This window comes from Xiphophorus maculatus, chromosome 11, assembly GCF_002775205.1.
Source record: "Xiphophorus maculatus strain JP 163 A chromosome 11, X_maculatus-5.0-male, whole genome shotgun sequence".
In the NCBI taxonomy this organism is placed as follows: Eukaryota; Metazoa; Chordata; class Actinopteri; order Cyprinodontiformes; family Poeciliidae; genus Xiphophorus; species Xiphophorus maculatus.
In genome coordinates, this window is record NC_036453.1 from 22853200 (window position 1) to 22865887 (window position 12688).

General features: G+C 39.4%; 1 protein-coding gene across 6 annotated transcripts in view; it reads right to left on the reverse strand.

Moving 5' to 3' along the window:
• Positions 1-12688, reverse strand: part of LOC102218704 (roundabout homolog 2-like) — a 94105-nt gene that overhangs the window by 10708 nt on the left and 70709 nt on the right. For 4 of the 6 annotated variants that reach the window (XM_023342563.1, XM_023342562.1, XM_023342564.1 and 1 more), the window contains 9 exons: positions 9178-9302; positions 8907-9078; positions 7683-7859; positions 5913-5939; positions 5759-5798; positions 3642-3769; positions 2730-3002; positions 1893-2055; positions 777-1022 (listed from right to left, as the gene is read on the reverse strand). In XM_023342563.1, the coding sequence (XP_023198331.1) occupies positions 777-1022; positions 1893-2055; positions 2730-3002; positions 3642-3769; positions 5759-5798; positions 5913-5939; positions 7683-7859; positions 8907-9078; positions 9178-9302 (1351 nt within the window). The remainder of the gene's footprint in view (positions 1-776; positions 1023-1892; positions 2056-2729; positions 3003-3641; positions 3770-5758; positions 5799-5912; positions 5940-7682; positions 7860-8906; positions 9079-9177; positions 9303-12688) is intronic. The other 2 variants (XM_023342565.1, XM_023342561.1) reach the window with 1 other exon arrangement.

Here is a 12688-nt window from a genome sequence, read left to right on the forward strand (position 1 = left end):
TACAAAAACCTTTAACTGGTTTTTGAAGTCATTGAAAGGGATAGTTAAACAAAACAGTGATGGCAAAATATTCCATAGTTAACACTAATTGGGTAGGGGAATAACAAACAGACTGTGAGGTTGCTATTGTACAATATGAGCAGAACTGTGTCAGGTAAGAACATAGAATATGTATTCTTAGCTTTGAAGAACTCTTTAGGTGGATAGATGAATTTTAAAATGTGTCTTAGACCAAACAGAGACTATAAAATAGATGTAATAGCACGCTTACTATATGAACCTAAATATATACTATATATAAGAATATAGGAAGAAAAATATTAAGGAATGAGGAGTGGATTCTGTGGAGTTCCACAGGTTGGACAGGTAGATTTAGAATATAAAACAAACCACCGCGTTATAATATATATATATAATTATATATATAATATATATATAATATAATATAATTGGGACAACAAGCACTCTAATGCAGTGTAAGAGACAACAGAACAAAAATATTTAGCCAGTCAAGTACGATTTTTATGATCAGTGGCATGGAAGAGTCAAGTAAAACAAGAAAATAACACCATGTATCAGAAGGAAATAGAAAATTGCTGCAGAACTTCAACAGGGTAGTATTAATGGAGTGCTGTTTTTGAAAACCGACTGAAAAGGGTAACATATCTTTTAGTCTACATAATAATTTAAAGAACTGGTGCTATCAGTTCTGGTAACTGATAGCATGCCTGGCTTCCTTACCAGGTACGGTAAGGAAGCCAAGCAGGGATACTTACCATGCCTGCTTGGCTACTTCATACTGGTAAGCTCTGGTGAGTTCATCTAAGTGAGCCTGCAAAATGGACTGCATTTCTTCATGGTGGGCAGAACTGAGAGAGGAAGATGAGGGCTGGCTGAAGGGAGCTGGCGAGGAGGATCTTCCTCTTAAAGGTGGAGTGGGACCTCTCTCTTCCTCCACCTCGCTGTCCAAATCCTGGTGGCGGTAGGTCTGGATAGACATGGGCGGGGCCCAGCTGTTGCTGCTGGAGTTATGAGGAAAAGATGTGGCATGGAGAGACAAGAAATTTTGGTCGTTATGGCATTTTATGGGAAGACACAGCGATATGCAAAGATTTTCATATTAACTTTTTCACATCGTGTCAGGTTACAGCCACCAGCGTTTATGTATTTGATTGGGACTTTATGTGGTAAACCACAACAGAGTAGCGCATAATCATGAAGAAGTATTTTTCACAATTATTGAGCTGTGTCAGTCACCTTTTTGGTCACCGCAGGCCAACTTCACTATGACTGGCATTTTCAGAATGATGTGCTCTATTATTTAGTTAGTAGTTCTTTTTGGTCTCATTTAAAGAGAGAACCTTCTTCCACATGTTTGCTCTATTCTACACATGTTTTGTGGCAAAACTTGTTAAGGCCTCCATGTATCACTTCACAGTCATGTTTGTTATTCTACTGATTATTGATTTCCATTCTTCATCTTGTTAAGAGGACAGCTAACTCTCAGTCGGTTTACAGTCTTGTCCTGCTCTCAGTGTGAGATTTTAATTGAAGGATATCAGGGTAAGGATGACTGAGTACAAATGCCCACCACATTTTTCAATTTTCTTTTTCTGCAAAAACTTTGGAAAACCACATGTCCTTCCCCTTTATAATTATGCACCACTTTGTGTTGGTCTATTGCGTAAGAATCCATTAAAAGATATGCTTGGAACATGGCAAAAGAAGAGTAAGCAAATGTAAATTTTCCAAACGTGTGGAGACAACCACACATTTAAAAAGTTTTGGTAAATTTTGCCCCTGATGTTCCATTTGTTTTTTTTTTTTTTCTTTTACAATTATTTTTGTGCCTTTGGCTTGAAGAGGCAGGACTAAGGAAATCTAAGTCTTACCTTCCTTTATGGTTTTCCTGTGGGTACCGATCAAGGTCAACCTCTGTGCCTGGCAGAGGGTGCATGGGTGGAGGAGGCAGGGGCACGTTTGCCCAGCAAGTCCCATTTGATTTTGATGTTTTTGTCCCTCCCTTGATCTTCTTTTTCTTTGCAACCTTGGCACCTAAGGGTAGGAGACACACACACACACACACACACAAAACTCTGAGAAGCCACTTTGTATGCTACTCTTCAGTATCAATCTGTATCAAATTTACACACATTCAAGTTTGCTTTGAAAGTTATCTTCCATCAGCGTCGACAGCTGGAATCTTTAAAAACCCCTGTCTTCCTGCTCAAAGTTCATCTCTTCCTTTTCTTTGTGCTGACAGCACATTAAAACATTTCCCAAATGTTGACATTTCTTAAACAGGCATTAAAAATCCCGCGGCAACACGCTTTAAGATGCTTCCATACGGCTCCCCTTTTTTGGTTCGCTTTATCTCTTCTGAGCCTGACATTTAGCTGAACATTGTGCAGAAGTACAAAAGTGCAGACGGATATGCCTCCGTGGCTTTACAGAACGTATATATGCTAAATAAATAACTGAGAAACGCTGAGGGATTTTCTGCCATCGCTAATCAAATTAAGCCAAAGGAATGCGTCATTGTTGCGTGACATTTCTGGGCTAGATAAGCTCTCCGGGTAGAACTGTGATGGAGACAGAAGAGTAATTAAGAGCACAGTCCTGAGGGTGCGTTTTAGCGAATATGTAAATAAATTCCTTCCTTTCTCATTTGTTCTTTCCTGGGGTTTAGCTTTTGGTGATTTTTGAACACATTCTCACGTGGCTCATACCAGCACCAGGTCGCCTGTCAGTTAGCGAGTAGCCCATGTTTGCCATTTCCTGCTGGGCCTGCAGAGACGCCTTCCAACGGGGATCTGGCCTGTCCACAGCCAGCTCATGGAAGCTGTTGGACTGAAGAATCTGAGTGGTGGCGTAAGGGGTTGGCTGGACGCCTCGCGCCGGGCTGCTGTAGCCTCCCTTCCCCATGAAGTCAATACTGCTGTAGATGGCCCCATCAGACAGCATGGTGCCTGTTTTCTCCACGGCTGCAGACGGTAAAACATCTGAGGGGAAGTGGGTTGGAGACAGAGCGGGGGGCAGCAGAATGGGCAAAAGAAAGACAACACGGAGAGATAAGTTGACATGAAGTAACGATCTTTAAGGTCATTAACGCGCCCCGCTGTTCTGGCGCTCTGCATTAGTTCAAAAAAAAAAAAGGCGATTCCAAAATAGAGTTGATATAAATGAAAGTGATTATCAACAAGCGTAATTAGCATGCAACGCTCGGTGGGAGCCTGGTGGAGTGTTCACAAGAGGGGATATTCGAACCGCGCTAACCTTCAGCTCCACTGTTTTTCACAGAAAAGAAGCTGGCAGCTCACTAGTTTAAATCATAGCACTCAAATTAAAACCACGAACCTGGAGTATCAATCTCATGCAAGCTCGGAAAATGCACAACATCAGGAAAAGGGCTGCCAAAAAATATATATAAACAGCAAAAAAATTAAGCCAAATATCAAGCTTGTCAAATCAAATCAGGAGAATGCAACCCCTCAGAGGCGCTGTTAATTTGGATGCATGTGTTTGCAAATGCGATGTGCTGTCATGATGCTTCCCAAAGGATGAACGTCAAAACTGTCCACCAAGGCATTGCTAATACCGCATCTGCCATCCCCTCTCTCTACGCTGCTTGTGTTTCTTACCTCCTCGGCCAAAGTTGTTGCCACCCTTTGGACTCCCTAAGCCTCCGTTCGCTGGGAGGCTTGTAGAAGGCCACGAGTCAGCCAACCAGGGAAGGCCCGGATCGCCCGCTTTCAAAAGCCCCGGGCGACTGTAATGAGGACGTTTGGAGTTGGACAAAAAAAAACAAAACAACAAAAAACACAGGAATGAGAGGGTGGGAGAAGCTGTTACATTGTTACTCAGCTTCCCATATGCAACGGTGATGCTCATTTTCTTCCTGCTGCATCAACAACAAATTGATGTGAAAACTCATTCAGCATATTCTCGACCGTGGAGCCGCCCCACCACAGAGGCAACAATAAACAACAGAGACACAAAATGGCAAGTCTATAAATCAGCCCCTCCCCCACCCGCCCCCCATTACGGATTCTAACCCCCCCTCCTCTTCACCTCGCTCTCCCCCTCGAGAAACACGGCAGGTCTAAACACACACTAAATCCACTTTAGAGCCTTAGCACAACAGAAATTTACATTTTAAATTGAGAATCATAGACAGCCTCTGGCAGATCAGCCACACCGGAGTGCCATCTCTATGGCAACAGAGACAGCGAATAGCCTATTTGGTGGTTTAGGAAAAACTAGTAAGTCATTTTGTGCTTATTAAAAATCAGATCAGGTAAGAATGCATACATTTAAGATAAAGGTGGGAAAGTTGTAAGTTGGACTGAGAGGTGTGGGGGAAAAAAAACCCCAAAAAAACAAACAAACAAAAAAAAACAATTACCTGCCCTTTCAAATGAGTTACAGTGAAAATGGCAAGACACTGCTGATGCCTGCACTTTCAACAAACATTCTGTGCTCATATGCTTTATGTGCTACTATATAGTGAATTTTTCATTAGGTTCTACTCTCCAGGAAACAGAGCCGGCTTTTACTTGGAACATTTCTGCTGCAATGTGATTAGAGCAAGAAATGTTTAAAGAAACTAGGTCATGACCAGACTTTCAGATTTTCAGCTCAATTTAGAAATTCAAAACTTCAAATCTTTTTATGTGAACGCACGATGCAGAAGCACTCAGTGCGGAAGCTGTTGCTGAAGGAATTTCAGTGTGGTGTCTCAAGTTGACTTCTGACTCATAGGTTTATATTTTCACTAAACTAAAGGTTTTCCACAAGTTTTATTTTTACTTATTTATTTATTTTTATCAGTAAGGACTGAATTTGATTACCTCGCTACACTTAGGCTGGCCACACCTTATGTCAAATTTATCTTTTAAAACTGAAAAAAAGCAAATTCTTCATATTTCCAAAAAATGTTTCTTAAAAAGCATGTGTCATTTCCATTTCATAAAACCACTATTGTATGTTGTCCCTTCATATGAGCTGGAGTTATAGTTTTAATTCTGAACTCTGTCTTTACTATTGAATAGAAGTAAAGCTCTTTTTTATAATGGCTTCTCTTTTACACACACAAAGAGACCTTAGATAAAAATATGAATATTTAATGACTGTAAGTGTGTGGCGGGAAAGCTATAAAACTTATTGTAGTTCTTAGCGAGAGATCAGAATCAGCTAAAATTGTTAGTGGGAAAAAATATTGGTTTTACAAGAAAAGCTTTACAGAAAATATCCCAGTGGACAAAAATTTTCACTGGAGATTTTTAGAATGAAAAGCACCACTTAGAAGAGTCTCCAGGTCCGACTTGCTGCTCTTTTACATTTATGTTCTGCACTATACGTACCATGACTGTCTGCTGTGCTGAGTTTTTTTTAAACATCACATTCATCTCCTCTCCTTTACCCCTGCGACCTCTCACTCTGCCAGCAACCTCGACACAAGCAGAGAGAGGCAGCGACTGAAACAGCTGCCCACCTGCATTAATTGCTAGCACTCACTTCAAAGGAGTGATTAATGATTTCATCAAGCGAACACCAGTGCGAATCATACACCGATACAGTATGAATAAGCAGGGGAGAAGGGAGTATGCAAATTCCATTCATCACAAGAGAACTCTTCATTTCAGGTTTTACAATGGGGCTCGAGCCAACGAGAACACTCGCGCTACATGGCGCTGAAATGTCAGCAGGAAAACTCCTTCAGCGTGAGCTCCTCGGTTTGAAAAATTTAAACTCTCACCTTCCATTTCTGATTAGGCCTCGGTCTCTTTGGAAAGTAACTTGAAGGAAAAAAAAAAAAGTGAGAACAGAGAGAAAGAATTAATCCGCAGTCTTGTCCATTGTGGAGCAGCTCAAGAGTTTCTTTTTTATTAACACACAATATGGAGACCTACCAGCTCGAGTAAAGGTGAAGGACTGAACTGTAATTCAAAAAGACAAGAAAGTGGGGTGAAATAGTATAGAAGATGATTCATGAATTTCAAGTATACATATAAATTAGAAACCACTGGGCTATAGCTAAAGCAAATAAAATTCAACTGATTATCTTCATTTTGTCATGTTTATTTGTGTCTTATGACAATCAGACTGCAACAAAAATTAAGGTGAATCTTCATACTAGCATTGAGTTGCAATAATTATCTTTACATGGCACAGAATTCAGCTTCCTAAAAGGCAGCAAAACCAGAAATTTCTAGTAAGATATGATCATGTGTCTGTATGTTTTATGTGAAATCTGATGTTATTGTAGAAAAATCTTCCATAAATTTATAGACAGCTATATTGTGAGTGAAAAAGGGCAAAGAACTGTGAATATATATACTGTATATATAGCAATGTAACCAGCGGGAGTGTCTTAATCTGGTCCCACATATCCAATCAAGGTCTTTATGAAGATATTCTACAATGTAACATATCTTGTAGCTACATTTTATGTGGCCAATTTTAAGCTTAAAAATAATTTTACACGTTATAACATTTGTGACAGAGAGACTGTAGTTGCTGCAGATTCCTGTCTGTCTGTGTCATGTGACCTGTAATCTGTGGCAAACATGCCTAGCTAAAAACCTGGTCAAAACGTTTTAACACATTCCAAAAAAAGTGCTTGATGAAAAGAGTTCCTGTTGCTTTATCCATGCATAATTAACTGGAACTGCATTAAAATATGCTATAAGATTAACTGTTAACGGGAAGTAAACATGCTAATGTTAGCTTAGCACATAAAGAAACCTCATCGGCAGAAGCAATGTGTAAATATATTGAAAACTACAGTAGCTGTTTGTGTTGGGACAGATGTATTAATAGCAATAGAAGAAAAATAATGCTATTAGCTTTCTTAAGCTAACAGTGTGTTGGAGCAGAATGTCCTACAAAAACTCCTGGTGTAATAAAATCTGTCATTCTCTGGAAAAAAAAGAGAAGAAATAGCACTATAATGTACATCAGTGATAAGTGAGCTGAGATGTAAACAACCTAAACATGTAGTGCAATGATATCTATTGAGAAATTTCAGTGCTATTTAAATCTAGTGTTTCTAAACATAGGCTACACAAGACATTGATTTAATGAAATATGGTACTGGGACTGTGTGAGCTGATGCTTATTCTTAAATGACTGATTTGTATCGGGACATTCCTGGTAAACATGATGTCTTAGAATGCAGATGAACACATTTAATTGGATAGATGGGATGATATAAATCCCTGCTGAATTTTGGTAATTAATCAGTCTCTAAATAATGAGTACAAGCTGTAGCCCCATAATCATAAATGCATAAGGCTTGGGGGTTGATCTGTGGAATAGTAAGAGATTTTTTCTTTTAATACCTAAACTTAGACGTACCTAATGTTAATAGACAAACACCACCAGCTGTGGTCTGATAATGGAAATAGATGTTAAATTACTTATCTTGCATGAATGTATCAGAGACTTGAGGTGCTGATGGAACTCAGCAGAGCTGATGCACATGGCTGCACAGTGAATTAAAGTAAATAGGGCCTATTTCCATCTGTGTAGAATATATTTTCTTTTGTTCTGCATTTTAGCCACCTCAAATGGAGCCACATCTGTGACGACATCAACTTCCGCTGCAGGCAAGAGACCTACTGAGCTTTGAGATCTTGTGTTGATTTAGAAGCACGAGGGCAGTTTTTTTTTTTTTTTACCTGCATAGTTGCTTAGTCCTTTCCTCTTTTTTCTCCTCCAGTAGAGCCAAGCACTGAAGCCCATGAGGACAATCCAGCAGGCCCCTCCCAAACCAGCGATGAAAGCTGGCTGCTTCACCACATCTGAGATGCTGTTGTTGCCCTCCGATCCTGTCATCACATCCTTCAGTTCTCCACCTGAAGGCACAGCAGAAGTTTCACATGCACACAGACGGAAAAGACACAAGGGGTACATCTGAATGCCAAATGATGCCTCAGTGAAAACAAAAAATGAATATCACACAGTTTAGCTGTCATGAGGAAGAATAACACAAACCCTCTGCATACTATAAAAGTACAGTAAAAAAGAGACAATATATTTATATATATATTCTTTGTATAAATATTTGGAGGGGAATGAAAATTCTGAATATTCAGTACAAAGACAATCATGACAACTTCTCGAATAGGTGGACAGCAAGGGAGGTCAACCGAAAACAAGGGGAAAAAAATCTGTGAGAAAAAAACAAAATAAGAAAAAATAAAACAGCATCAGTGCATCCAATATAGACTTAATCAATTCAGCGGTGCACTTATCAACTTGAGCTGCAAGACATGAGATTGACAGAGCAGCTCCGACAGAGTTTGATTTTTCTGTTGCAGCTACTGTGCTGTGAAATTAGATTCACAGTCTCCAGCAGCAGAACCTCCCCTTTCAAACACACACACTCACCCCCGCGCGCCCGCACACACACACGCAAAAACGAACGTACACTCTCCATCATTAAGCTTCAGTCCACTGACCTGCTTCCCCTTCTCTGTGTGTTAAGGGTGTTATTATATATCAGTCAAAAGTCATAGATGAAGAGCATCTGGCCTGGTCTACGATATTGATTCAGGGCTTATATAGTCTGGGCGTCCTTTGGCTATTTCAGAAGATGTGATAGGCTGATAAGCTCCAACAAAAACACAGCCTTCAATGTGTTAGCACCAGCTGCCCACATATTGAGGAGGATTATTGATATGGCTAACAGTACTTGGCACGGTGTTACCAGACACTACACTTAATGAATCACTATTGATTTCTCCACAGATGCCTGTGTTGTAAAGCGCAATCTTCTTTCTTCTGGGGCGATAAATTGCTAAATCATTTTTCCAGACTCCTGATCTGCTATAGAGACCCAGGTACCCCCCATTATAAGGTCATTTCATTTGACCCCAGGATTGGGAGTGGGACTGGATTACCCAAAATGATGAGCTGGGGTTTGCTTCTGACCCCCACCCCAGCGCTGGTGCCTGCCGCCACCTCCACGCGGTACTGCACTCCAGCCTGAAGACCCCCGACGACAACTGAACGGATGGTCGCGTCCACAGACTTGTTGATGTGAAGGCGTGTATCGTTGGCCAAACACCAGATCTGACACAGACAGACGCAGCAGACAGAATTCAGTGTAATGTTTTGTTACACATGACTGAGAAAAGCGAGTCTGGGTGGGGAGGGGTGAGCAGCGCCTACCTTGTACTCCTGGATGATGCCGTTCTGTTGGTCGGAGGGAGGGGGGTCCCATGACACGCTGATGGATGTGCTGTTATGGCTCCCCACCGTCAACACCGCCACTTGCTGTGGAGGGGCACTAGGAGCTAAAGGTTCAGAGTGGGGATCAGTGTGAGCTACAACATTTAGCAAACATACTCACAACCCTTTTATCTAACTACAATATATTTCATTAGAATTTTATAAATATCTGCAACACCTCCAGAGTTACAACTGGAGTCCTGGACGCTTCTCTGTTTAATGCATCTTATTTAGGAGAAAATAGAGCACATATGGGTCAATGGGCCTTTTAGATTTTAAATTGTAAAAACCAAAAAGAGTAATTTTCATCTTCTGCTGTGAAAATTCAGTGAAATTATTTCATGACAAGAAAGGAACTAATATTAAAAACCTGCACTTGTTATTATATCTATATTTAAAAACATTAGTTGGTTCTTTATTATTTTTAGTCAAAGGAGTAAAAAGGTCCAAATAGCCACTTCCACATAAAAAACAGTTTTAAGAAAAATGCGAGGAAATAACTTATTGATATTAAAAAGGAAACAAGGTGTTGAATATTTCTTATCATGTTAAAGTAGAAATTATCTCACTCTCTGCCCCAATTCATATTCATACAGTAAGTCCCACAACAAGGTACTTCCAAAGATAGCCTGGCAGATGGGCTCTAAAACAATTCATCTCACAGAGTAGAAGATTCCAATATCTTAATGGCATCCTGAGTTATACAGGCCAAGTGTTTGAGGTCCAAAATGTGCTTTTCTTAATTGCAAAAATGACAGCCATTCCAAGTAGATCAGCAAGTTTAGATATGAACACACACACCCATGCCAAGAAAAAGATGAGATGGTTCATCGCCACAAATATGGAGCCCTATGGGGAAAAAATGTAACTCTCTTGTTAATAAGTCCGGTTTCATTCTTTTAAAAAATATATATTTTAAAGCACCAAATTAGCCAGGTAACCTATTTGAAGAGATCAAAGATTTAGAGGGAAAATAGGTGGGAGAGAGGCAAGCATGGGGTTTGCACAACTAAACAAATCATCTCCTCTTGCTGAAAAAAGGGCAGTTCCAGGCACATAGAGTAGTTTCTCATAATTTCCATTAAAGTAGCGTTATGTTCTGACTGAGAGGATAAGAGAACTACTCTGACCCCGATTAAGAGGCAGTAAAATAATAACTCTCTGCACTGTATCCAGATAGCGTGCAGGGCTGGCACTTTTAAAGCTGCGTGGAGAGGCCAGAGCAGGTGATGCATTATCTTGGCCAGACTGCAGATGTGAGTCCATATCCACAGATGGACTTGCATCTGAAAATGAGCAGGTAGGAAGCACAAACAAGTATGTTTCAGAGGAAACATTAAGTCCTGTAGGGCTTGTATTAGGCATGAGAGCTCAGCATCTGGCTTTGCTCATAATGCAATACCAACTTGATTCAGTTAGTTTGTAGTTAAAGAGAGGTTTCTGACAGACATAACATCCCTGCAGAGTATTTGGCAGCATGGCAATAAATTCTCCCTCATCATACGATATCATCTAATACTTTTACCGAAATATTTCAAACTACATTGTTGCATTTATACATTTAGTTGTTTTTAATGGAGAGACTTACTAGGACAACTACGCAAATGGACACACATATTCTCAGTCTTGTACAATATAACTGTCTACACTCATCACATAAACAAGGTATACCTTTAATGTATTGTTGTTAATGATATAGCCTTTAAAAAAGTATGTGGTCCCCTTACACTTTTATTTCTGTATTTACATTTTTAAAGTTTTTTTCACATTTTTATGAAGGATGAGTCCTATGTCATTATCCATGCCCATGCCTGATTACTGCTTGCTCTGTAGAAGCAAGAAATCACTTCAACAGATCTTATTTGGCAATAGAATGCAGGCTCAAGTATCTTAAAAAGCCAGAAGCCATGTGCGTTCAATACGAAACAAAGTCGCTGACATCTACGGTCTGAAAAGCCATTTCTGAGGCTTTGAGACTACAGCAAATCACATTGTGTCAGATTATTTGTAAGTGAAATAAAAATGCGACAGTGGTAATCCTGCAGAGAAGATGCTAGCCAACCAACAATTACTCCAAAACATAGCATCCGCAGAAAATTGAAAGGTTAGAAACTGCGGCTCAAAAAGAACATAAAGATCTGTTGCACATTTGCAAAAAAGCGCAAAGAACAAAACATCCTGATGATTGCCAAGACTTTGAGAAAAAAAATCAGTGGAACAACTTTAGAGGTAGTTTGATGATCTTCGATTGATTTGCTCCTTCAAACCTGGACATTTTGAAATATGGAGATGATAGTTGTTGCTGCCAAGGGTTTGAGCACAAGTTTTTATATTAAGGAAACAATTATTTTCTAAAACACCCAGGTTAGTCAGTCATTTTCAGGTCATAAGATTTCCTTAAGCATTTAACTATGACAGAAAAGAAAAAAACAAAGCAAGAAAATTCACCCTAACCACTCCCAAAATAATCTATATTTATTCAGTTAATACTTTTCTGCAGCATTGTAGTTAAATAACTGAATACAAAACTGTTTGATAGGTGTGCTGCTATGTTTTTGGCATTGGTACATGTAATGTTCAGAATATTACAAATCTACTTTATCATTATTCTTTAAGCAAAAAATTATTATTCCTGCAAAAAAAGTAATCAAACTATTTGCTCAGACATGTTCCACTCTGTAGTTCAAAGAAAATGAGATCATGCCATATAAGGAATTTAACATAGGACTACTTGTATTTCTAATTATCAATGAAAATGCACCATTAGGCAAATCCTTTCCCTTCTTGCTTTCAGATTTCATTTCAGATAACCTGCCTCAAGAAGATGGAGATTTTCCAGTCACGTAAAAACGCTCTGCATTAGAAGACAGGAAGCATTAAGTATAGTACTGAAACCCTTAGAGGTATGAGGAGACTCCTTCAAGATGAATAATGGCTACAATACCAGTAATGACTCAAGATAACATTACTAGAAATGATCACAACAGCGCAAAATGTCAAAGAGCATCTTTCTTGTCTGCATGTATCAGACTAATAACCAGTGTAGCTGTTGGCTTATTTGAAAGAATTCATGCGTTTAAGAGAACATTTTTTATTTACTCAGCTGTGCAGTTAAACTAAAGCCTCTAAAGCTGCTTAATGTTCTGATGTACAGGGTATGGGGCAGTTAGCATAATTGGTTTTGGGAAAAATTGCACACTAATTGTTAGTTTGCAGGTACAAGCAATGCGTACCATACAAGGGGGCTGGTAAATGTATTTCTATAAGGTTTATTCCATAACGGATGCCCATGTCTTTCCTCTTGCAAAATAAAAAAACAACAACCAAATTTTAAAGATTTATCTGTCATTCTCTTCTTCAGAATTACAGGTGACTCTTTCCCTAGTACATTATTATTTCTTTTAATTTGTCAATGACAGTGTTGGAAAGCCTGAGGCTCCTATAGATGACA